Below are 26154 nucleotides of genomic sequence, written 5' to 3' on the forward strand. Positions count from 1 at the left end.
AGTTTTCTTCTCTGCAAAGGCTTCGGTATATTTAAGGATAGAAACTAAATGAGACAAAGGGATTCCATTACACTATCCCTGAATCCAAGGAAGAAGGTTATCTCAATTCTTGAATAAAATTTGAAGACAGTGGTTGGCAGAGGCTACTTTGAGACTGCTTTGGGGAGAAAGGGAGTGGAGATCCAAAATCAGCACCAAAGATAAAGCTGCCAATTTGCTCTTCCTTCCAAATGGGTTACCCATGATATCCCATCCCTGGGTAAAGCTGTTTGAGTACATTAAGAAACTTAGAAGAAGGGATCCCTGGGTGGCGCAGCGGTTAAGCGTCTGCCTTTGGCCCAGGACGCGATCCTGGAGACCCGGGATCGAATCCCACATCAGGCTCTCGGTGCATGGAGCCTGCTTCTCCCTCTGCCTATGTCTCTGCCTCTCTCTTTCTCTCTGTGACTATCATAAATAATAATAAAAAAAAATTAAAAAAAAAAAAAAAAAGAAACTTAGAAGAAAGTCAATGGGCTTTTCTGTCATGCTTTAAGTATACTCCCTTCTCTAGTTATATCCCTGGAACCCCAGAACCAGTCAAAATGCAGTTAGCATTCAGATTTCAGTGGCCAGAGAGCACGTACAACTTTATTACCCAAAAAAACAAAACAAAACAAAACAAAAAATTTTATTACCCAATCATCATTTATTAAGAGAAAGACTGGAGAAAAAGCTGGTACAGCATAGCATAGCTTGCCTATTGGGTGAAGCAGCTACACAAGGAAGACTGTTGCTTTCAGCTCTGACATTGAGTTGGATTCATTGGCTAAATTCCAGAACTAGCCAGGCTCCGAGTCTTACTCTCCTTCAAAGAAAGGAAGTCAAGAGGCTAGACAATTTTTAACTTCTTTTTTTTTTTTTTTTTTTAATTTTTAACTTCTGAAGATGATCTCACATAGCAGGACATAACAGGGGTCAGCAAACTACAGCCTATGGGCCAAAATACAGCTGCTGTATTTTTGTAAAAAGTTTTATCAGAACACAGCCATACTCGTTTGTTTACATGTAGTCTATAGCTGCCTTTGCCCTATAACAGCAGCTCTGAGTAGACGCAAGAGGGGCCATCTGGCCCACAAAGCCTAAAATATTTGCTATCTGGCCTTTTATGGAAGAAGTTTACCAGCTTCTGTCATAAAGGATTTGGGTAAGGTGCTAAGGCACCTTTTCTATTAAAGGGTAAAGCCTAGATGCCTCAGTGACTTCCCCCTTTGCTCTGAAAGGTCTATCCCAAATTGAGGGCCATTTTTATACTTAAAGAAACTGTACATGGTAATGAACTAGGAATAGAATCTTTTCCTTGCACATCCTTGTAGTGCAGGGATAGAAGCCAGGAATCTGGGAAAACATGAGGTATAAAGCCCCAATTCCAGCCAATTTAAGATAAGAATCTGGGGCTTCTGGCTGGCTCAGTCAGTAGAGCATGCAACTCTTGATCTCAGGGTCATGAGTCCAAGCCCCATGTTGGGCGTAGAGTTTACTATTAAAAAAAGGGGGGGGGGAGAAATCTAATAGTTTTCAAAAGTTCAATCTTGTAGGCAAGTTTATTAGCAGGAATATACCCAGAGAGCCCGAGAAAGGTAGCTCCCTATCACTTCCAGAGGTTAGAGCTTCTTTACTTGTGAACTGAGGTCACTGGTTTGGCAGAGAGAAGAGCCAAAGAGAACTATTTCCATGGTAGAGAATGCTCAGAGTGTCCAAAACAACAGAAAAGGGTAAATAGGTTGTTTCAGAGATACAGTAAGTAATCAAGAGTGTGAGTTTTCATTCAATCCCTCATGGGGGTTCAAGCTGAAACATCTTTTTTTTTTTTTTTTAAAGTCTTATTTATTTATTCATAAGAGACACACAGAGAGAAAGAGACAGGCAGAGACACAGGCAGAGGGAAAAGCAGGATTCATGCAGGGAGCCTGATGCGCAACTTGATCCCAGGACTCCAGGATCATGCCCTGCGCTGAAGGCAGGCACTAAACCACTAAGCCACCCATGGATCCCCACCAAAACATCTTTTTGAAGGGTGACATACATATCCTGTAAAACTCCTTATAGTTTTGTTGCTCAACATACAGCTATCAGCACAATTATAATTAAAATGATACACCCTGAGGAATTCTAGTATTTTAAGAAGATCTCTCTGATCAGCAAAGTGTCCACACTGCTGATAAGTCTGGCAGCTGCTTTCTTGCTGTCTTTGCTGAAGAATAGCTTAGAGGTACCAAAGTTCAGAGTCAACATGCCCCTGATGTGCCTCCGTATTACACCCAAATGTAGGGACAAAATAAAGATCACATCCGTCCCTGGGATCCAGATTACTTACATTTCTGAAGTCCAGTGTTCATCTGCGTGTGAGAAAGAAGCTGAAAGGACAGGTCACCTGGCCCTGGTAGACAGGCTAGCATGGCAGACTGGCATCAACACAACATGGGGCAGTCACTCACACTGCAATGAATAAGAAAACAAGGTTATGGAATACAAGGCAATTCACTCAAGGAAGATACCAGGGACATCAGATATGAGCAGCAGTGGCCAAGTTTAAATAGACAAACAATTTAATTAGCAGCATGTTGGCTGAAAATACACCTATGTCTTTATCTGTAGCACCAATTTGCTCCCAACTATTACTATGGCCAAAATGGTGTTTCAGGGCAGCCTGGGTGGCTCAGCGGTTTAGCGCTGCCTTCAGCCCAGGGCCTGATCCTGGAGACCCGGGATCGAGTCCCACGTCGGGCTCCCTCCATGGAGCCTGCTTCTCCCTCTGCCTGTGTCTCTCTCTCTGTGTGTCTCTCATCAGTGAATAAATAAAATCATTAAAAAAATAAATAAAAAATAATAAAATAAAATAAAATAAAATAAAATAAAATAAAATAATAAAATAAAATAAAATAAAATAAAATAAAATAAAATAAAATAAAATAAAATAAAATAAAATAAAATAAAATAAAATAAAATAGGGATCCCTGGGTGGCGCAGCGGTTTGGCGCCTGCCTTTGGCCCAGGGCGCGATCCTGGAGACCCGGGATCGAATCCCACGTCGGGCTCCCAGTGCATGGAGCCTGCTTCTCCCTCTGCCTGTGTCTCTGCCTCTCTCTCTCTCTCTCTCTCTCTCTGTATGACTATCATAGATAAATAAAAAAATTAAAAAAATAAATAAAATAAAATAAAATTAAATTAAATTAAAATAAAATAAAATGGTGTTACAGTCAGCACAGATGCATGGGTGGAGAGAAAATAAAAACTGGAAATACCTATCCACACAAGTAACTGGAAAATAAGGTACTTATCTTTTATGCTCACAAGCGGTGGATACACTTTTAGCATGTGCATTTCCTATAGATGGCCTCTCCATACTGCTTTTGGGCAGGGCCACAGGGTTGCCAGATACATGGCATACTAGCTCTCATCTGTGCCCCAGCTAAGGCAGGAGCAGAAAGGCTAGGGCAGATTCTAGCTGAGGTGAAGGGAAAAATTATTTTTCCCTGAAAATAGAACAGGGTTCTTGAGGAGAGCCGGCCTTCACAGGACCTGGCTCAGTCTATTTACAGACCTGGTTGGGGCAGGGGCAGTCAGACATTTCCAAAAGCAGTACAGTGTATGAGCGGCAAAGGCACCCAAAGTCCAACTTGTGATGGCAGTAATCTGAGCTCACTTTTAGAAGGAAGAAGGAGCAAAGCATCCTAGGAGACGCAATTAACTACTGTTAAATCAAATTCCATTTCTAAGTTTCTGGGATTTACCTTTCCTATTGCCTATCACACAATTAGACCCCCTAGACCCTAGAAAAAAGAAAAGAAAAAAAAAAAAAAAAGCATTGTTCCCAGAATAAATCAAGGAGGTAGAAGGCTACCAGCAGCCCTCCGTAGGTAGGTAATCCTGACATTATGTCAAGATGGCCTGGTTTCCTCAGTGATGTCTACCAACAAGAATTGCCCAAGAAAGCAGATCTGATGTGGCCTTCTGTAGGGAAGAGCAAGCAATGTGAGTTTCCTGTGTACCAAGGACCAAGCTTTTCTCAAACAAGTATAATGCACTATAAAATACATGAATTCCTTTCCTTTATTGCAAAACCCAGAAATCAAGGTGGCATGTTTTTTTTTTTTTTTTTTCAAGGTGGCATGTTAAGGCTCTAATCCCAACAAAAGAGGAGTGGGAAAAGAGCTCAAGTATAAACAAAGACCACAAATCCTCTTTCTTTCTCTTTGAGGGCCCTCTGTATGTGAAACTACCTTGTCCTGATGAGTATCAAAGAGCTCCAGCTTGCAAGGCCAGGTAGCTGAAAAGACAGTTTGTAAAAGAAGCTGCTCAAACTGTGTCTAAGATAGCAAATGCAGAAAGAACTGAAGATTGAATGCCTCAGTGAGAACAGAGCTGCCCAAAAGTTTGGGCATAGATTCTGCTTTTTCAGGTCTCCGGTGGGTGGGATAACAGAATGTACCCAGCGCACCAACTGCAGTGCCTCAAGAAATAAAAAGGCTTCTGTTGGGGTCAAGTGAGTGAGGTACTGCTTACAATCCCTTCCCCTGTGAAAGCTGTTCTTTATTTAATAACCTCTCCCTACGCTCCTAATATAGGAGAGGGCAAAATCCCAGGAACAGAAGGGAATTATTGGATACTGGAGCCTAATGTTGTTAAAAGGACTACATGAGGGGCATCGGTGAGGTTTTCTTAATTAGGTCTCCCAACCCTGCTTGGAGATGGGTAATAATTTCACTTGTCATATCATCATCTCTAGCCTGGATTACTACAATAGTCTTCTAAATGGTTTCTCTGTTCCACTCTTGTTATCACCAGTCTACTCCCTACACAGCAGCCAGAGTAATTTACTTTTTAAATTAGAAATCATATCAACTCAAAAATCTCCAATGATTCCCCATTTCACTTTGAATACAATACAAAAATCCTAACAGGTCCACAAGGCCTACCATGACCTGTTACTACTATTTCCAACCTTTCTGCCCCTCCTGCTGATTCTACTTCCAGCCACAGTGGTCTCCTTATAGCTCCTCCGAAGAGCCAACCACACTTCACCTCCATGCCTTGTACTTCATCTGGACAGCAGCGATGCTGTAAAGATAGAGAGGTTCAGAGAACACATTCCCTAAGCTGTCTTCCAGATATACTCTTTCCCTGTACTTTTTGGAAGAAACCAATCTATGCATGATCACTGCAATCTCCGGTGTATCTATTAAATCTTGCTGCCTACAACCAGGAGGAGATGAGTGTGGGGGGCTGTGGATCCTATAACATATTTGACCATAACATACCACCCCTCAAATCACAACTGTGGATTTCAATCGGAAGAAGATGAGACAATTAAAACAGCTAAACTGTGGCAGACACAGTAATGGATTTATTAATAGCAAACAAAGGAGCAAGAATAATAGGTGAATTCTGTAAGACTGCAGAAAGTCGGGGTGCCTGGCTGGCTTAGTCAGTAAAGCATGCAGCTCTTTATCTTGGGGCTGTGAGTTCAGGCCCCATATTGGGTGTAGAGTTTACAACAACAACAACAACAGACTCCGGAAAGTCAATTTTTAGTTTAGGCAGGAGAGGGTGATTGAGGAAGAAAGATACCAGAGCTTGGTGCCCTCCGTGATGATGTCCCCAACAAGAACCACCCAGAAAGTTTAGAAAACTCATCATCTAGGCTACTATTAAGAGTACAGCCTCCAATTTGTGACCCTTTCTTTAAGAGTTTAGGATCTATCTCTGCCTTCCTTTCCAAAAAACTGTCCTCTGTACTTAAGGAAGACTTCAAGCCCCTCGAACAGTCTCAACTGAAGTTGAGAATCAGATTCTGAAGGAAAAAAAAAAAAGGAATCAGATTCTGGGGGCAGCCCCGGTGGCCCAGTGGTTTGGCGCTGCCTTCAGCCCAGGGCGTGATTCTGGAGACTTTGGATTGAGTCCCACGTTGGGCTCCCTGCATGGAGCCTGCTTCTCCCTCTGCCTGTGTCTCTGCCTCTCTCTCTGTCTGTCATAAATAAAAAAATCTAAAAAAAAAAAAAAAAAAGAATCAGATTCTGGGGCAGCCTGGGGGGTTCAGCAGTTTAGTGTCGCATTCAGTCCAGGGTGTGATCCTGGAGACCCGGGATGGATTCCCACGTTAGGTTTCCTGCTTGGAGCCTGCTTCTCCTTCTGCCCATGTTTCTGCCTCTCTCTCTCTCTGTGTCTCTCATGAATAAATAAAATCTTAAAAAAAAAAAAAAAAAAAAAAAAGAATCAGATTCTGCAAGGTCAGGAAAGGCAGGGAATATGGCAAGGTTTGTAATGAAACAGGAAGGAAGTAACTGGGCAGAATAAAGAACTCCTCTGGAGGCCTGGTAACTGAGCATAGGCCTTTTATTTAAAAACCTCAAACCAGGGAATCCCTGGGTGGCTCAGTGATTTAGCACCCGCCTTCGCCCCAGGGTGTGATCCTGGAGTTCTGGGAGCAACTCTGACCACAGGCTCCCTGCGGGGAGCCTGCTTCTCCCTCTGCCTTGTGTCTCTGCCTCTCTCTCTCTGTGTCTCTCATGAATATATAAAATCTTTAAAAAAATAAAATAAAAACCTCAAACCAGGGGTGCCTGGTTGGGTTAAGCATCCAACTCTTAATTTCGGCCCAGGTCATGATCTCAGGATCCTGGGATGGAGCCCTGGGTCAGGCTCCACACTTAGCGGGGAGTCTGCTTAAAGGACTCTCTCTCTCCCTCTGGCCCTCCATCCACTTACACAATATTTCCCTCTCTTTTTTTTTTTTTTTAATTTTTATTTATTTATGATAGTCACAGAGAGAGAGAGAGAGAGGCAGAGACACAGGCAGAAGGAGAAGCAGGCTCCATGCACCGGGAGCCCGATGTGGGATTCGATCCCGGGTCTCCAGGATCGCGCCCTAGGCCGAAGGCAGGCGCCAAACCGCTGCGCCACCTAGGGATCCCAATATTTCCCTCTCTAAAAATAAGGAAATAAATCTTAAAACAACAACTTCAAACCACCCACACATTTTGATTACCACCTGGGTTTTTCTAAAAAGCAAATTCCATATATATAATTTTACAGTTGATACTTCCAGAAGCACAAGTAGATCCAGAAATCAACACTAGCATTACCTTCTAAAGGGACATCAAAATTCAAGTCCTGACTTCAAAACAGAATCAAGTAGTAATCTAGAGCTCAGGCCAAGTGAGCTCTCAGCCAGCTTTCCTGCTGCCAGCTGGTCTACTCCCTAAGCAGGGGGACTATATCACAGTAAATTCAGAACGAAGGTGTTCAAACTCTACTAGGGTATCAGCACCAGTGCAAGCACTTCAGACTACCTCTAATTAAGAAACAAAACCCTTGTGCCCACTGGGAAAATTCAAAAGTACTTCCATCTGTTCCCCTCCATGTCCCTCTCCCCAATCCCTGTCAGAAGACTCCCAGAGGTTATATAGTGTTGTGCTGTCACATTCTGCTTTCCTGGGCGCATCTGATAAAGGACTAGCTCTGTGACTGTAAGAAAACCCCAGTTGTGTTTGTGCTGACTGTCCCTGCTTATGCTTAAGATCACTGAAAGGTAGAGAGAAAATCAAGTGATAGAGATTTATTACACTTGAGTGGCTCAATGGTTGACCATCTGCCTTCAGCTCAGGGTGTGGTTGCAGGGTCCTGGGATGGAGTCCTGCATCGTGCTCCCCATAGGGAGCCTGCTTCTTCCTCTGCCTATGTCTCTGCTTTTCTCTTTCTCTCTGTCTCTCTCATGAATAAATAAATTAAATCTTAAAAAAAAAAAAAAAAGATTTATTTTTACTCAGGGTTCTGGGGTAAGGTGAAGTAAGTCTAGAGCCATCACTTCCAGCCCAGTTTCACCACCCACAATCCACTGCCTCCCACTACATTTCTTTGCCAATTCCCTCTCTTGCTTTCCCTTCCCTGCCTGCAACCTCTACCTTCAAAAATATCTCCTCAAAAAAAAAAAAAAAAAAAAAAGGTTGACTGGCCAAGTTTCTGATTCATGCTGTGGTTAAAAATTTTTAATTTGTCATTTGTGGTCTTTAATTAAAAACTGAAATTGACACCACTGCCATCTCTGTGACCACAGGTAAAGAAAGAAAACCTTATGCTCCTTATTTGACTTCATTTTATAAAATACATTCAACAGTGATAATCCTGTGGACATGCATCGTAAGAGAATATGATTAATACCATGAAACTGAATTAATTTAAGAGTCCTCAGCATCTCTGAATAAAGCCTTCTCATCTGTGAATTAAATTAGGCTTATTTTAAAAGACTACTTTTTGATAAGGAGGAAAAAAGTTTTATCTTACTGCTCTGTTTCTTAACTCTGGGGCAGGGGGTGTCCAAGAAATTTGGCTAAAACCTAAGAGAACGGGCAGCCCTGGTGGCACAGCGGTTTGGTGCCACCTGCAGCCCAGGGCCTGATCCTGGAGACCCGGGATCAAGTCCTACGTCGGGCTCCCTGCATGGAGCCTGCTTCTCCCTCTGCCTGTGTCTCTGCCTCTCTCTCTCTGTGCATTGCTCATGAATAAATAAAACCTTAAAAAAATAAAATAAAATAAAATAAAATAAAATAAAATAAATAAAACCTAAGAGAAACACCAAAATACTGCTCTGGGGAAAATACAGGGGGAAAGACAGCAAAAATTACATGTTTATCAAATCAGACTCTGAAAAATCAGTCATCTCTATTGTCTGTTACGATAAAATAATCTATTCAACAGGTAATTTTGTCAGTCCAGGTTTAACCATCAACTTCCAATTAAATTGAACTTTTCACTAATTACTCAACCCGAATAAAGTTCAGTCATTGCTCAAAGGCATCTTTCTTTTCTATCTTTAACCCACAGGGGTGCTAAAATTCACTTGGAATTGTGACCTCACAACTCTAGGGAAGCAGAGAGAACAAATGTTCACTCTGGGCTTACTTTTTTTTTTTTTTAAGATTTATCTATTTGAGAGAGAGAGAGAGAAAGTGTGTGCAGGAGGAAGGGTAGAGGGAGAGGGAGAAACAGACTCCCTTGGTGAGCAGAGGCCAGGGGCTGAGCAAGGAGCCCAACATGGGGCTCAATCCCAGGACCCTGGGATCATGACCTGAGCTGAAGGCAGATAGATGCTTAACCAACTGAGCCACCCAGGCACCCCTACATTTTTTTTTTTTTTTTAAGTAATCTCTTACTTACCAACGTGAGGCTCAATCTCAGGACCCAAGATCAAGAGTCACATGCTCCATGGACTAAGCCAGCCAGGTGCCCAAGGGCTTACAATTTTGAAAGCCCAGAACCACCCATACTGCAATCCATCCCTACTTAGGGGTTTGAAAACATTACTCCTCTACTAACTGCCCTTTAAAATCTATGACAACAGGTCCTCTTCTTTTCCGGGTCCCACCCCACCCTAAATCCCTAAAGGTGCTCTCTTCTTCAGCAAGGATGCTCTTTCCTGGATCCTGTAATTATTTAACTCCTCTATGACCCAGTGCTTTCTCTTGAAGGTGTTATTCTGGTACTGGTAGAGTATTCTTCCTGGACATTCTAACCTTTCAACTTGTGAGTGAGCTTCCCTAGACCAGAGGCTGTCTTTTATTTTATCCTTCTAAGTTCCAGAATCAGGAACAAGATTATCCCATAACAGATACTGAATAAATACCACTGACTCACATTCCTGAAGAAAATAGCATATATTTTAATCTCAGGGTCTGGAAATTATGTGAATTTACATCCTTGAGACATATGGATAATACAAGTGCCAACAAGTGCCTGTGCATGTGCGTGGGGCAGGTACCTTCATTCTGCGAGAGGACAGAAGAGATAAAAAATGCCTGGGCAGCTCTTTCCATCTCTCGCTGCCATAGTGAGAGGAGCTGCCACCATATCCACCCACCTGCAATGAATGGTCTTGTACAACTACTCCAGCTTCCTGATCAAAAGGAACAAGCAGACACATAGCAACAAATCCAATAACCTGAAGGCTCACGACCTCTTCCACTACAACAGGCCAATTGGTGTGGAGCTGGTGGGCAACAGCAAAGGTTTGTGGTAGTGTTCATGAAGCCGAGATTCTTTTTTTTTTTTTTTTTTTAAAGATTTTATTTATTTGTTCATGAGAGACCGAGAGAGAGAGAGAGAGAGATACATAGGCAGAGGGAGAAGCAGGTTCCATACAGGGAGCCTGACGTGGGACTTGATCCCGGGTCTCCAGGATCAGGCCCTGGGCTGAAGGCGGTGCTAAACTGCTGAGCCACCCAGGCTGCCCTGAAGCCGAGATTCAGGCAATGAAAACCCTCTACCTCCTATGAGCAGACCACCACTAACAGGAATGCCACCCTCAGCAGCATCAGACACATGGTCTGCAAGAACAAGTGCTGTCCAGATCTGCACATGGCTGCCGTTCACAGAGCCGCTGCCATCCTGTGCAGCCAGATGCCTGTGATGGTGAAGAGGAAGCAGCTTGCCACACCAAGGACTCTTGAGCACCTGCCCCCCATCTCCAAAGCAATAAAGATGTCAACCACCAGAAAAATAATTAATTAACTTAAAAAAAAAAAAAGCCCCAGGGTGCCCAAATGGCTCAGTCAGTTAAGCATCTGCCTTTGGCTCAGGTCATGATCCCCGGGGTCCTGGGATCATGTCTGGCATTGGGCTTCCTGATCAGTGAGGAGTCTGCTTCTCCCTCTGCCCCTCTCTCCCCCACCTTGTACTTTCATTCCCTCTCTGACATAAATAAAATCTTTTTTTAAAAAGTCCCAAATAGGGATCCCTGGGTGGCGCAGTGGTTTGGCACCTGCCTTTGGCCTAGGGCGCGATCCTGGAGACCCGGGATCGAGTCCCACATCGGGCTCCCGGTGCATGGAGCCTGCTTCTCCTTCTGCCTGTGTCTCTGCCTCTCTCTCTCTCTCTGTGTGATGACTATCATAAATAAATAAAAAATTAAAAAAAAAAGTCCCAAATACTGCTCTCTATTTACATTGTATTGAAAAGTATCGTTTGATTTCTGTACTTTAATCTCCTTTAAGTAGAAATCAGTGTTCCTAAAAGTGTGAAAATGCAGGCTGTGTCCGTTGTAGGCAGCTAAATCAGAACTTGGAATTTTTCATCATGGTATGTAACAGAGCTTGAATTTCCAAAGGCCCATCAGGACTGGATCACTATAACTTAAGATGAACCACCTCAGAAAGACTGGCCTTTGCATTTAACTACATTCATAATCATAGACAGTGTTGTCAGACAGGATAGAATTTTACTCACAAGTACCTGGGACTGTGCCCAGCAAGACAAGGAGAACAAAAAACCAAAAGAAACCACTTCCTTGAGATGAAGACACAAATATTGAATTTTTACCTGTTATAGTTTTCTTTTTTTTTAAGATTTAACTTATTTTATTTTTTTTATTTTATTTTATTTTTTTTTAATTTTTTTTTTCATTTATTTATGATAGTCACAGAGAGAGAGAGAGAGAGAGAGAGGCAGAGGCATAGGCAGAGGGAGAAGCAGGCTCCATGCACTGGGAGCCCGATGTGGGATTCGATCCCGGGTCTCCAGGATCGCGCCCTGGGCCAAAGGCAGGCGCCAAACCACTGCGCCACCCAGGGATCCCAAGATTTAACTTATTTTAAAAAATATTTTACTTATTTATTTCACAGAGAGAGAGAGAGGGAGAACACAAGTAGGGGGAGAAGCAGGCTCCCTGCTCAGCAGGGAGCCCTATGCAAGGCTTCATCCCAGGACCCTAGGATCATGACCCGGGCAGAAGGCAGACACTTAAGTGATTTGAGCCACCCAGGTGCCCCAAGATTTTACTTATTTGAGAGAGAGAGCATAAGCAGGGGGAGCAGCAGGCAGAGGGAGAAGGAGAGGCAGGCTCCCTGCCAAGAAGGGAGCCTGTTGCAGGACTTAATCCCAGAGTCCTGGGATCATGACCTGAGCCACCCAAGCACCCCCTCCTTTTATAATCTTTTTTTTTTTTTAATTTATTTATGATAGTCACACAGAGAGAGAGAGAGAGAGAGGCAGAGACATAGGCAGAGGGAGAAGCAGGCTCCATGCACCGGGAGCCCGACGTGGGACTCGATCCCGGGTCTCCAGGATCGCGCCCTGGGCCAAAGGTAGGCGCCAAACCACTGCGCCACCCAGGGATCCCTATAATCTTCTGTAGAAACTTGTTCTGTATCAAAACAGTTTCTAATTATTATTCAGATGAAATACACTTCAAATATGTTACAATTTGTGGCAATTTTTAATCTTCAAAGCCTTGAGTCCTTGAATCCGCGAAAAGCTGCCCAGTGACAGAGAAGTACTGATCTCACACCCAGATGGGGAACCTGAAGCAACAGACCCAAACTATTTTTTTAAAAGGTAATCTGTCAAAAAGATATCAAAGTTGGGTACAATTTTAAGTCTTAGGATATCTAGAAAGACCTTTAATAGGCCTTGAGTGCAAAACAAGTCAGACCAAGACAGGTATTATTCATTCTGATAAAAAAAGAAATGGCAGTTCCCCAGTTAGCTTATGTAAACTTATACAGCCTACAGCTCCAACACAGAAAAAGAATTTTAAGAATTTACCAGGCTGTCAAGAAATTTTGGCAAGCATGTATTTAGAGAACAGCTAAACAAGCTGCTTATTCATGCCCTTTCTCCTCCCCTCAACTGTACTAGGTACAACAGAGGCCTGATTTCTCTAGTGACTCCATTGTCTCAGAATCACCTCACCAGAGAGCGGCCCTTGAACCCAGTCTAAAGTCTGACTTTGAAGTCTGAAGGATGACAGAAATTGAAGAGGCTTAAAGGCAGACACTAGGTAAATAACTACAAGGTGTTATTCTGAAACAAGCTGAGGGAGAACGTTTGGACCATGTGTGCCTGTTTCCTGACCCTGGTACAGAGGTGTCTCTTTCCTGGGTCTAATGTACCCCATCAAAGTTCACTGCTGCATTTAGACATTTCAAGTGGCATTTATAAATCAGTATTTGTGTTATGTAAGAATTAACACTGATTTACACTGCGTAAGAGGGTATCAAAACTGCAAAGAGTATCTTAAGCAAAATTTTGAACAAGTGTTGAAGTTATGAATGGAAGCAGTAAAAGGGATAGGATCTACAGCAACATCTGAATTCATGTAAGGGGAATGAAGACATGGCTCCCTCCAAAGTTGTATGGAAAAATATAAGCAACTACTAAATATGTGAAGAAATAATATAACTATCTAATATTTAAAGAAATATAAATTGGAGCACCTGGGTGGCTCAGTGATTGAGCATCTGCCTTTGGCTCAGGGCGTGATCCCAGGATCCTGGGATAGAGTCCCACATCAGGCTCCCCAGAGGGAGCCTGCCTCTCCCTCTGCCTAGGTCTCTGTCTCTCTCGAATAAATAAAATCTTTTTTAAAAAATGTAAATTGGGCAGTCTGGGTGACTCAGTAGTTTAGCGCCTGCCTTCAGTCCAGGGCGTGATCCTGGAGACCCGGGATCAAGTCCCGTATCAAGCTCCCTGCATAGAGCCTCTGCCTGTGTCTCTCTCTGCGCCTCTCATGAATAAATAAATAAAATCTTAAAAATATATAAAATAAAATAAAAAATGTAAATTAAGTGGAATGAGATTTTATTTTTTTGCTTAAAAAATGACAAACATGATTGAAAAAATCTAAAACGTAGAGAGTCAAGGATATACTGAAGAATTACTAAAGTGAGATGTTTAAATGTATACTTTTTTTTCTTTTAAGATTTTATTTATTCATTTGAGGCAGAGATACAGAGAACACAAGCAGGAGAGGCAGAGGGAGAAAGAGCAGTAGATTCCCCGCTGAGCCAAAAGCCGGACAAGGGGCTTAATCCCAGGACCCAGAGATCATGACTTGAGCGGAAAGCACACACTCAAACATCTGAGCCATCTAGGTGCCCTTGATAGATACACTCTTTCTGGAAATAAGCACGAACAGGTTTTTTTCTTTTCTTTCTTTCTTTTTTTTTTTTTTTTTTTTTTGCATGAACAGTGTTTTTTTCCCCTTAAGATTTTATTTATTTGAGAGAGAAAGAGAGAAAAGTGGGAGGGGCAGAGGGAGAGAGAATCTTAAGCAGACTCTGCCCTGAGCATGGAGCCTGACGCAGGACTGGATCCCACAACCCTGAGATCATGACCTGAAACCAAGAGTTGGGCACTCAATGGACTGTGCCACCCAGGCATCCAGGGGCTGCATAAACATTTTTAAAATATTCATATTTTTAAAAAATAAAATAAAATAAAATATTTTTATAAAGAGGAAGAGGGATAGGAGAGACAGATTAAATTCTCTGTCTTAATTCCTAGACTTGTGGCTCATTCCACTAGACAACTACTTTTTTTTTTTTTTTTTTTTTTAGACAACTATTTTCTAATCTGCATTGTGACCAGCTTTTTAAAAAAATTGAGTAAAAAAATTTTCACAGGGATGCCTGGGTTGCTCAGTGGCTGAGCAACTGCCTTCGGCTCAGGTCCCACATCGGGCTCCCCCCTCAGAGAGCCTGCTTCTCCCTCTGCCTATGTCTCTGCCTCTCTCTCTCTGTGTCTCTCACAAATAAAATCTTAAAAACAAAAAAAGTGATTGAACATTGCACCAGAAATAGGACACACAAAAATTCTGCACTTCATAAAAATTATGCAACAAAGAACACAGCATCACTCTTGTAATATTCTTGCCGAAGACATATAATCTAAATTAAACATGAAAAACCATCAGACAATCGTAAATTGAGGGGCTTTCTAGAAAATAACTGTCAGTAGCATTAACGTCATGAAAGTCAAAGGCCTGAAGAACTGTTCCAGATTGAAGGAGATCAAGAATACAATATACCATAACAAATAAATGCAATGTGTGGGGCACCTGACTGGTTCAGCTGGTAGAGCACATGACTCCAGATCCCAGGGTTGTGAGTTCACGCCTCATGCTGGGGGTAGAGCTGGCTTAAATAAACAAACAACAAAAATCCACTTAAAATAAACTCCAATGTGTGATTCTGAACTGTATACCCTTACTGCAAAGGGCACTACTGGTACAAATAGCAACATCTGAGAGGGGTCTGAGAATTATATGACAGCAATGCATCAACGTTAACTTCCTGATTTTGATCGTTGTATTGTGGTAATGCTGGAAATTATTCTTGTTTGTAGAAGATAAACACTAAAGTATTCTAAGATGATGAAGCAATCAGGTCAAATGATTCAAGGTACTATATTTGCAACTTTTCTGTAATTCTGAGATTGTTTCCAGGCATTTTATTTTTTTTTTAAGATTTTATTTATTTATTCATGATAGACAGAGAGAGAGAGAGAGAGAGAGAGGCAGAGGGAGAAGCAGGCTCCATGCCGGAAGCCCGACATGGGACTTGATCCCAGGACTCCAGGATCACGCCTTGGGCCAAAGGCAGGTGCTGAACCGCTGAGCCACCAGGGATCCCTGACATTTTATTTTAAAAACAAAACAAAAAATACACAAAAAAAGGAGACTCATGCTCCTTTTTTCCTTCTTGAGTATCTCAGACATTCTGTCTGTATCTGCTCTCTCTACATCTTCAATAAACTCTGCTTTCACTTCCAAAAAAACAACAAAATTTAAAAATTAACAGGGACGCCTGAGTGGCTCAGCAGTTGAGCATCTGTCTTTGGCTGAGGGCGTGGTCCCGGAGTTCTGGGATCGAGTCCCACACTGGGCTCCCTGCATGGAGCCTGTTTCTCCCTCTGCCTATGTCTCTGCCTCTCCCCTCTCTCTGTCTCTCTCATGAAAAAATAAATAAAATCTTAAAAAAAATTTTTTTTAATTAACAAAAAAGGCACCACTGTTGAGGTCTGGAAAGGGGGTAAGTGCTGGAGATCATAAAGAAGAGTTGGAGAGGATGATCTGTTGGTAACCATTATCATTTCATCTTCATGAAAGTGACTTACCTCTACATCGGTGAGGGCTGACATTTGGGGTTCTTGCCATCTGGAATAGATTTCCTATATTTTTCTGCCTCATCAACTTTCGATTTCTTTTCAACACTTACCTGAATATTTTCCCCAGTACCTATACTTCAAAGTCTCTCCCAACCTCCACTCTGTTCTGGCAATGCTTCCATTGTGTGGCATTCAATGCAACCCTGTTACCCTAAAGGTTTTGGAAAGGTTCCAAAAGAAACGTCTATCCTATGAGATGCTTAGGTGGCTCAGCAGTTGAGTGTCTGCCTTCGGCTCAGGGCGTGATCCCAGAGTTCTGGGATTGAGTCCCACCTTGGGCTCCCTGCGAGGAGCCTTCTTCTCCCTCTGCCTGTCTCTGCCTTCTCTCTGTGTCTCTCATAATAAATAAATAAAATCTTTAAAAAAAAAAAGAAAAGAAAAGAAACGTCTCCCCTAAAGGGACCCTATTAATAACCCTCCTTTTTCAGGCCTGACATCCACTAGCATTTCCATCAAGTTCATGTTTTTTGTTTTAAGACTTTATTTGACAGAGACAGAAAACCCAAGCAGGGAGAGTGGCAAGCAGGAGAGGGAAAAGCAGGTGCTCTGCTCAGCAGGGAGTCCAACTCAGGACTCAATCCCAGGACCCTGGTTATGAAGACCTGAGCCAAAGGCAGATGCCCAACCACTGAGCCACCCAGGCATCCCCAGAGTTTAACAGTTTTGACACTCTTTCCTCCCACTACACAAAAAGTTCCAAATGACTTCATGAACTTTATCTCCAGATTTCCTGAGAAGTACCCACTGTAACTAGCTTCTCCACTTTCACACCAATAGCAGCTGGTAGGCAGTCTTGGTTATTCTAAAGCAGAAAGGTTTTCGGTAACAATCAATGAAGAGCTTTGAAGTTGTAAAAGGAAGATATTTATCACTCACCCTTTCTTCTTTCCTTTTTAGTGTGATCAGGGAGGCTTTGGAGGAGAAACAGCTGTATTATGCCCCTTCTCCAAGCAGCCATGAACTTTTTGCCTTTATTTCACACAAACAGTAAGAAAAGTTAGCTCTTAAAATGCACTGCCACACTTGTTGGCCACTTATTCGCAACAAAATTTTTATGCAGCCACATCCATGAAGTATCTAAGGAGACTGATAAGCCCTTGGAAAGAGAGCCTAGCAACAAAAGACAGAGTGAGCAAGGACATCTGAAATAAAAGAAACAGCAAGTCACCTGAAGATCTAGGAACAGTCCCAGCTTGGAGTCGACTTTAGTTTTTTGTATGTTAAGGAGATAAGATTTTGCTTATAAGACCATTTACTTTTCAGGGTTACCATCAAATAATATTGAAGGGAAAGTCTAAAAAAAAAAAAGCAAAGGGACTTTGTCATCTTCAGAGAAAGACAAACTATTCCTTCTATCACTTTTTTTCCACCTAAGCAAGGATGTTTCCAAAGATATTATGCAACTTTCTATTAAAATAACACCGGGGCAGCCGGGTGGCTCAGCGGTTTGGCGCCGGCCTTTGGCCCAGGGTGTGATCCTGGAGACCCAGGATCAAGTCCCACGTCAGGCTCCCTGCGTGGAGCCTGCTTCTCCCTCTGCCTGTGTCTGTGCCTCTCTCTCTCTCTGTGTCTCTCTCATGAATAAATAAAGAAAATCTTTAAAAAATAAAAAAATAAAATAACACCTAAGAGATGGATCCCTGGGTGGCTAAGCGGTTTGGCGCCTGCCTTTGGCCCAGGGTGTGATCCTGAAGTCCAGGGATCGAGTCCCGCATTGGGCTCCCTGCATGGAGCCTGCTTCTCCCTCTGCCTGTGTCTCTGCCTCTTTCTGCCCCTCCCCTCCGTCTCTCATGAATGAATTAAAAAAAAAAAAAAAAGAAAGAAAGAAAACTTTAAAAGTACTCCAAACAAAAAGTACCCCAAACAGGGGGCATCTGGGTGGCTCAGTGGGTTAAGCATCTGACTTTGGCTCACGTCAGGATCTCAGGGATGGAGCCCCATGCTGGGCTCACCACTCTGGGGAGTCTCCTTGTCCCTCTGTCCCTCCCTTTGCTTATGCTCACGCTCTCACAAATAAATAAATAAGTGCCCCAAACAAGGGCACCTGGGTGGCTCAGCCGGTTAAGTGACTGACTCTTGATTTCAGCTCAGATTATGATCTTAGGGTTGTGGGATCAAGCCCTGCCTCAGCTCCATGCTAACACAACATCTACTTGAGATTCTCTCTTTCCCTTTCCCTCTGCCCCTCTCCCTGCTTGCACATGCTTGCTCTCTCTCGCACGATCTCGCTCTCTCTAAAATAAATAAATCTTCCCTGGGTTTGGGGAGTGGATGGTCTCTTCTAGGTGCCCTCACCCCAGTAAAGGAAACTGGACAGAGAAATAAATAAATACAATCTTTTAAAAAAAATCTACAAAAGTGCCCCCAACAAAAGTTTACTTTTGCACTTTGAGGAGAATTTCATATGCAAGCAGTAGACTAAATTACACCTTGCCAATTACTATAATCTTACAATAAGTACATACTGCTGTGAATGACATTTGGTTACATCTCAATCTATTCTCTTATGATGGGCAGCAATGAACTCAAGGGTATGATCTCAGAATATAAAAAGCCATTAAGGCTGCTCCTAATAGATTCTTCTAAAATATGATCCTACACAGCTCTTCAAAGGAAGGACAATATGTTTTAATTGTGAGATGAATTTTTACGTTGCTTTGATCTCCTGTCTAAAAGAGGTCTGGAAAAAGAAATAACTACAGTGGAGGAAGGGAGTAAAAATGTGTCATTCTGGTTATTAAAATCCATCAAGTTCATATTTCAGCCTTGGGATAACTGCAGCCAAAAACTGACTTGCAAGTAATTATCACCACTATCTGCAATAAAAGTTAATTGGACATAATTGAACTAACGCCCTAATCGGAGGGAAGCTGCAACTGGCAAACAGCCCACTTGTCTTGCTTCTTCAATCTGCAAATGAAACTGCTAATGATAATTTGTGGACAAACAAGAAATTGCTCTCATGGTTTCCCCACTGCAAATCACTCAGCAATTCCAGCTAATGCCCAGCATGTTGAGCCAGGAGAAAAATCATTAACTAGCGTTTCCTTTGATAAAGATGAATTTTAACCATAACCAAGTCCATTAAGGCTGAGAGTTGCTGGGAACTGTTAAATTTTCCCTAACCACCCTAAGTAAGGCACTCTGGCCTTATCTCTACACTCTACTACTATGCACTAGATGTGCCCTGTGATGCTAACATGTAGTACTTACCAAGAACAGACTTTTTTTTTTAAAGATTTATTTATTTATTCATGAGAGACACAGACTGAGAGAGGCAGAGACACAGGCAGAGGGAGAAGCAGGCTCCCCGCAGGGAGCCCAATGTGGGACTCGCTCCCAGATCCCAGGATCACAACCTGAGCTGAAGGCAGGAGCCCAACCGCAGAGCCACCCAGGCGTCCCACTAAGAGACATTATGGAAGGCCAGGAGCTACTATTACACTAATAATTTATCTTCTCATAAGAGAATCCTGGGTAACCTCATTTTTTTAGACTGGCAAATGGCATTGTTGATCTGCTTCAACAGCAAAGATTAAATCACTTCTGAATAGATGTTTTGGAGCTGATAGATTTGTGTTGCCTGACTCATTTGCCTTCAATTCTGGATAAGAGCTGCACCTCTTCCCCTGGAATTTTGTACCAGATTCTGCTTTTCAGTTGTATCTTCAGCCCAAGGGACTAAGACTGCCCTAGGGGTACTGTGGAGTCTTAAGAAGCCACTCTGTTTTACAGAAGGGGAAAACTGTGATCTTTAGTAACTTATAAAGTGGGATGACCCTGCTGAGGTGACAGAAAGTAAAAGAGAAAAGTAGGTACACAAAATGCTTACCTCTGTTTTTTTTTTTTTTTTTTTTTTTTTTTTTTTTTTTTTTTAAGATTTTATTTATTCATGAGAGACAGAGAGAGAGAGGCAGAGACACAGGCAGAGGGAGAAGCAGGCTCCACACAGGGAGCCCGATTCGGCACCTGATCCCAAGACCCCAGGACTATGCCTCGGGCTGAAGGCAGGGGCCAAACCGCTGAGCCACCCAGAGATTCCCCCTATGTTTTTTATTTTTAAGTAATCTCTACACCCACTGTGGGGCTTGAATTCACAACCTGGAGATCAAGAGTCTCATGCTCTACCAACTGAACAGTTAGGTGCCCCTTCTCTGTTTATTTTTCTTATTTTATTTGAGCTCTATTCTGGCAAGGAGGTAGCTAGAAATTAATGCAATCAGAACATTTCCCAAAGAAGCAGCTGGACAACCTGCTCATTTGGTACATTTTTTGTTAAAAGTTATTTTGGAAGGTTGCAGTTCACTTCCTGCAGTCATTAAAATACACTTTCTGATGGAAACAGAGGAAAGCCTAGGAATAGCTCAGCCAAGATGTAAAAAAACAGAGAGGGATCAAGAAACTATAATATGTATAGAAAAGGGAATAAAAGAGTTTAACCTGAAGAGAACACTTAGTAGGAACATCATTTATTCACTCCCTGAACAACTGCGATGCACTAGGCACGGTGGTAGTACTATGTATTGGGAATACAAATATGACAGACATCCCTGGTGAGAAATGTGATTACTGTGGTGAATGTTTCACAGTATACACAATATCAAATCATTCTGTTGTACATCTTAAACTAACACAATGCTGTAAGTCAATTACACTTCAAAAAGAAAAAAAAGTGGATCAAGTTGTTTGAAAACCAAAATAACAAAACAAGGGGTGCCTGGGTGGCTCAGTTGCTTAAACGTCTGCCTTAGGCTCGGGTCGTAACCCTGGGATCCTGGGATTGAGCTCTGCATCGGGCTCCCTGCTCAATGGGGAGCCTGCTTCTCTCTCCCTGTCTACCTCTTCCCCTGCTTGCTTGCTCACTCTGTCAAATAAATAAATAAAATATTTTTTAAAAAGTTTAAAAATAACAAAACAAATACTTCAAAGGAACAATGAGAAAGTAGGGGGAATAATATGGGTCATTGAAAGCCAAGCAAGAATTTACCAGACTGCAAAGGGTAAGCTACTCTAGGCAGAGAAAACTAGCATTAACTAAATGCATGTTTGGGAAACCACAAATGGTCTGGTATGAAGAGTTGGGTGTTGGGTGTATGTGACAAACCCTGGAGATGAGCCCGATATGCCAAATTATGAAGAGCCTTATATTTCATACTAGAGGGACAGAACAGCACTTTAAGAATAAAACTGGAAAAAAAAAAAAAAAAAAAGAATAAAACTGGGTTGGTGCGCCTGGGTGGCACAGTCCATTAAATGGCCAACTCTTTGTTTTGGCTCAGGTCATCGTCTCAGGATCTGGGATCGAGCCCTGCATCGGGCTCCGAGCTCAGCTTGGAATCTGCTTGAGATTTTCCCTCCCTCTCCCTCCCTACCTCTTCCCCTCCCACTCATGCTGTCTCTTTCTCTATATATAAAATGAAAAAATTAAAAAAAAAATTTATATATAAAATGAATAAATCTTTTCTTTAAAGATTTTATTGGGCAGCCCGGGTGGCTCAGCAGTTTAGCGCCACCTTCGGCCCAGGGCGTGATCCTGGAGTCCTGGGATCAAGTCCCACATCAGGCTCTCTGCATGAAGCCTGTGTCTCTGCCTCTCTCTCTCTGTCTCTCATGAATAAATAAAATCTTAAAAAAAAAAAAAAGAAAAAGAAAAAGATTTTACTTATTCATGAGAGACACACAGAGAGAGGCAGAGACATAGAGGGACAAGCAGGCCCCTCATAGGGAACCTCATGTGAGACTAGGACCCTGGACCTGGGATCATGCCCTAAGCCAAAGTCAGACGCTCAACCGCTGAGTCACCCAGGCATCCCAAATGAATAAAATCTTAAAAAAGAAAAAAAAGAAAAAAAGCTGGGGTTGGAGTCACAGCTTAATATTCTTACCATTAAAAATCAGCATAAAAGTAGCTCCATATCTTAGAGAAAAACAGTGATGATTAAATAAGATAATATTCATTTTTTTAAAAAGCTTTTTATTTATTCATGAGACGGGGCGGGGGGGGGGGCGGCGGGCAGAGACACAGGCAGAGGGAGAAACAGGCTCCATGCAGGGAGCCCAACGCGGGACTCGATCCCGGGACTCCAGGATCAGGCCCTGGGCTGAACGCGGCGCTAAACCACTGAGCCACCCGGGCTGCCCAATAAGATAATATTCATAAAGTGCTGAGTACAGTGTCTACGCTCAATAGTAGTTATAACTATTTTTTAATTAATTAATTTATTTATGAGAGACAGAGGGAGAGAGAGAGGCAGAGACAAAGGCACAGGGAGAAGCAGGCTTCATGCAGGGAACCCGATGTGGGACTCAATCCAGGGTCTCTGGGATCACGCCCTGGGCCGAAGGTAGGCGCTAAACCACTGAGCCACCCAGGCATCCCAGTAGTTATAACTATTATTAGCTAATGTCAGACTTTATCCTGAAGCCATGGGGAGACAGGGACAGGTTTTGAGGAGAGTAACATTGATCAGATGTCTATTGTAAATCAATCTGTGGAGGGCAGCCCCGGTGGCTCAGCAGCTTAGTGCTACCTTCAGCCCGGGATGTGATCCTGGGGACCTGGGATCAAGTCCCACGTCAGTCTCCCTGCGTGGAGCCTGCTTCTCCCTCTGCCTGTGTCTCTGCCTCTCTCTCATAAATAAATAAATAAATAAATAAGTAAATAAGTAAATAAACAAATAAATAAATAAAATCTTAAAAAAAAATCAATCTGGGGCAGCCTGGGTGGCTCAGCAGTTTAGTGCCACCTTCAGCTCAGGGCGTGATCCCAGAGACCCGGGATCGAGTCCCACGTCGGGCTCCCTGCATGGAGCCTGCTTCTCCCTCTGCCTGTGTCTCTGCCTCTCTCTCTCTCTCTCTCTCTCTCTCTGTCTGTCTTTCCTGAATAAATAAACTCTTTAAAAAAATAAATAAAAATAAATTTTAAAAAATCAATCTGCTGAAAATGTGAAAGACAAACAGAAGATGGCAGAAATCAGTTAAGTGCCTATAGTGATTTCAAGGCAAGAGATGATGATGATGATGATGATGAAGTCTTAAACAAAGATGCCATAAGGAGTAGATTTATTTCTGAGCTCAAAAACAGGTTAATAAAGTCTAAAGAAAGGCAATTTTACATGAACATAAATAACTTGAGCTTATTCAATAGTGTCACAGTACTAGAAATGCTGTTCAAAGTACTTTCACATGAATTCTCTTATCTGAGTTTTTCAAATGCCCTTTAAGATAGTTTGTGCAGGGACACCTGGATGGCTCAGTGGTTGAGTGACAACCTTTCGGGCTCAGGGCATCAGAGTCCCAGGATCAAGTCCCACACTGGGCTCCCTGCGTTGAGCCTGCTTCTCCTCCTTCTGCCTATGCCTCTGCCTCTCTCTTGGTCTCTCATGAATAAATAAATAAAATCTTAAAAAAAAAAAGGATAGTTTGTGCAACATCATTAGTTCCATTCTCAGAGATAAAGAAACTAGGAAAAGCTCATAAGTGCCTAGACTACAACCAGGTTTTCTGACCCCTGGCTCTCTTTCCATTTTCACCACTGCCTCCAACACGATGCCACTGTTGAAAATCAATTCTGAGAGACCATCCCTCTTTGGTCACCTGTTCCAGTGTTCATTTCAAAATCAGGAAATTCTTCTGCTATCTTATATTCATTGTTCAGGAGCTTCAGTCTATTCCTTTGTCTTCTTCAAGGTGAATTAGGGCTAGTCATCTATCTTTATATAATGTTCCTTCATATTTTCATACTATAAAATGTCATTTCTCTAATCTGGGCTAACTAACCCCCATTCCTTGATTTTTTTTTTTTTTTAAAGATTTTATTTATTTATTCATGAGAGACGCAGAGAGAGGCAGAGACATAGGCAGAGGGAGAAGCAGGCTCCATGCAGGGAGCCCAACACAGGACTCAATCCCAGGTCCCCAGTATCATGCCCTGGGCCGAAGGTGGCACTAAACCGCTGAGCCACCCAGGCTGCCCGTTGATTTGTTTTTCACATATTTTTTCTCTTAAGCTAGTCCTTCAGTAACGTGATCCCGTTTAGTTCTGGCTCCAGTAAGACAATAATCTCTTCTCATACACTCCAATTCTAATCCCTAGATTACCTCTCCAATTAATTCATATCAATATTTACTGAGCACCTACTATGCAGCAAGACACTGCTCAGGAGTGAGGGACTTGGCAAAGATCAAAACAAAGACTTATGCTTCCATTTTTACACAAGGTAGAGTGGGAGGATCAGACAAATTTAATGAGCAGGTAAGTTATGTAAACTCTTAGAAGGTGATAAATGCTATGAAAAGAAAAATAAGCAGTGTAAGGAGAGGAGTACTAGATGGGACAGCGATTTTAAATAGCATAGAGTGGTCCTTACTGAGAAACTGTCGTTCTCCGTGGTTTATCTGCTGGTTTTAGTGCAAGACAGCAGTAGAGGTTTTAATTTTTTTTTTTAATTTTTATTTATTTATGATAGTCACACACAGAGAGAGAGGCAGAGACACAGACAGAGGGAGAAGCAGGCTCCATGCAGGGAGCCCGATGCGGGACTCGATCCCGGGTCTCCAGGATCACACCCCAGGCTGCAAGCTGCGCCAAGCCACTGCGCCACCAGGGCTGCCCGCAAAGAGCTTTTCTTAAAAGGAACGGTTCCTTTTGTCTCTCTGCACAAATGTTCTAATACACCATCACACTCCAACTGCACCCTAACCTCACAGGGATTGAATGAAACCTAAGTACTAAAATCCTCTGTAAAACACTTTACTGAATGCACAGTAACACCTAGCAGGAAAGGTTAAAACCAAGATATGGATTCTTAATTAATCCACTGGTTCCACTTTCTGCTGAATGAAAAAGGTCTGGGAGAATAAGATAAGCAAAAGCCAAATAAATCAGTACTTCACAGCTACAAAATTAATGCCTTCACAATAGTACAACCACTCCCAGCTGAATAGTTGAGTAATACAGACAGTCCATTCAGGAATCCAGGAAATGTGTCTTTTCCATTGATATACTGTGACCTGGGATGAGCTGCCTTTAACTTCTCATAGTCTTGATACCTCTGTCCTTTTAAAATAGATTAAGTTTGGGACACCTGAGTGCTTCAGTGGTTGGGCGTCTGCCTCCAGCTCAGGGCATGATCCTGGGATCCGGGATCAAGTCTCGCATTGAGCTCCTTGTGGGGAGCCTGCTTCTCCCTCCTCTGCCTATGTCTCTGCCTTTCTCTTGTATGTCTCTCATGAATAAATAAAATCTTAAAAAAAAAATAGATTAAGTTCTATCCTTTACATAGTAAGTGATAAGTGAACTGCCAATAGAAAAAATACTTCAGCTTTTGGAAGGAAAGAAGTTTTTTTTTTTTAATTATTTATTTATTTATGATAGTCACACACAGAGAGAGAGAGAGACAGAGAGAGGCAGAGAGAGAAGCAGGCTCCATGCACTGGGAGCCCGACGTGGGATTCGATCCTGGGTCTCCAGGATTGCGCCCTGGGCCAAAGGCAGGCGCCAAACCACTGCGCCACCCAGGGATCCCGGAAAGAAGTTTTTTTTTAAAGGTTTTATTTACTTATTCATGAGAGACATAGAGAGGCAAAGACATAGGCAGAGCAAGAAGCAGGCTCCCTGCAGGGGGCCCCGATGTGAGATTCGATCCCAGGACCCCAGGATCACAACCTGAGCCAAAAGCAGATGCTCAACCTCTGAGCCACCCAGGTGCCCCTGGAAAGAAGAACTTAGGTTATGACTAACAACACTTATGTTTCTCTCTGAAGCAACAGGGATGGTGTCAAAATCCCTTCAATTCTCCAAGTGGCATAAAATCTGATTCACTCAGATCAGCAACTGATCCTGAAAACCACTTTGCTGAGTGCAAAGAATTATCAATTGATCATGGAAACCTTGCCTTTTAAATCTGCTGTAATATATTTTTTTAAGATTTTATTTATTTATTCATAGAGACAGAGAGGGGTGGGGGCAGAGACACAGGCATGGGGAGAAGCAGGCTCCATGCAGGGAGCCCGACGTGGGACTCGATCCAGGGTCTCCAGGATCACGCCCTGGGCTGCAGGGGCGGCGCCAAACCGCTGCGCCACCGGGGCTGCCCTAAATCTGCTGTAATATTCAGTTGATCTTCCAATGAGGGAGGGAGAGAGGGAGAGACAGAGAGAGAGAAATAAGTAACA

At 42.7% G+C, this 26154-nt stretch overlaps 1 protein-coding gene and 1 long non-coding RNA gene across 10 annotated transcripts in view; one reads left to right on the plus strand and one right to left on the minus strand.

The window, feature by feature from the left end:
* FAM222B (family with sequence similarity 222 member B) overlaps window positions 1-26154 on the minus strand; it is an 83520-nt gene that overhangs the window by 9514 nt on the left and 47852 nt on the right. For 5 of the 9 annotated variants that reach the window (XM_035721544.2, XM_025476360.3, XM_025476365.3 and 2 more), the window contains exon 2: window positions 2357-2478. In XM_035721544.2, the coding sequence (XP_035577437.1) occupies window positions 2357-2438 (82 nt within the window). In that variant the 5' untranslated portion in view covers window positions 2439-2478. Of the gene's footprint in view, window positions 1-2356; window positions 2479-4984; window positions 5101-14869; window positions 14890-16854; window positions 16948-26154 lie in introns of those variants that run through there. The other 4 variants (XM_035721543.2, XM_025476361.3, XM_035721545.2 and 1 more) reach the window with 3 other exon arrangements.
* LOC112677653 (uncharacterized) overlaps window positions 11671-26154 on the plus strand; it is a 52860-nt gene continuing 38376 nt past the window's right edge. Inside the window, exons 1-3 of the long non-coding RNA XR_007413217.1 lie at window positions 11671-12116; window positions 12261-12366; window positions 12670-12811. This is a non-coding gene — a long non-coding RNA (uncharacterized LOC112677653). The remainder of the gene's footprint in view (window positions 12117-12260; window positions 12367-12669; window positions 12812-26154) is intronic.

The sequence above is a fragment of the Canis lupus genome, chromosome 9 (assembly GCF_003254725.2).
Source record: "Canis lupus dingo isolate Sandy chromosome 9, ASM325472v2, whole genome shotgun sequence".
Lineage (NCBI taxonomy): Eukaryota > Metazoa > Chordata > Mammalia > Carnivora > Canidae > Canis > Canis lupus.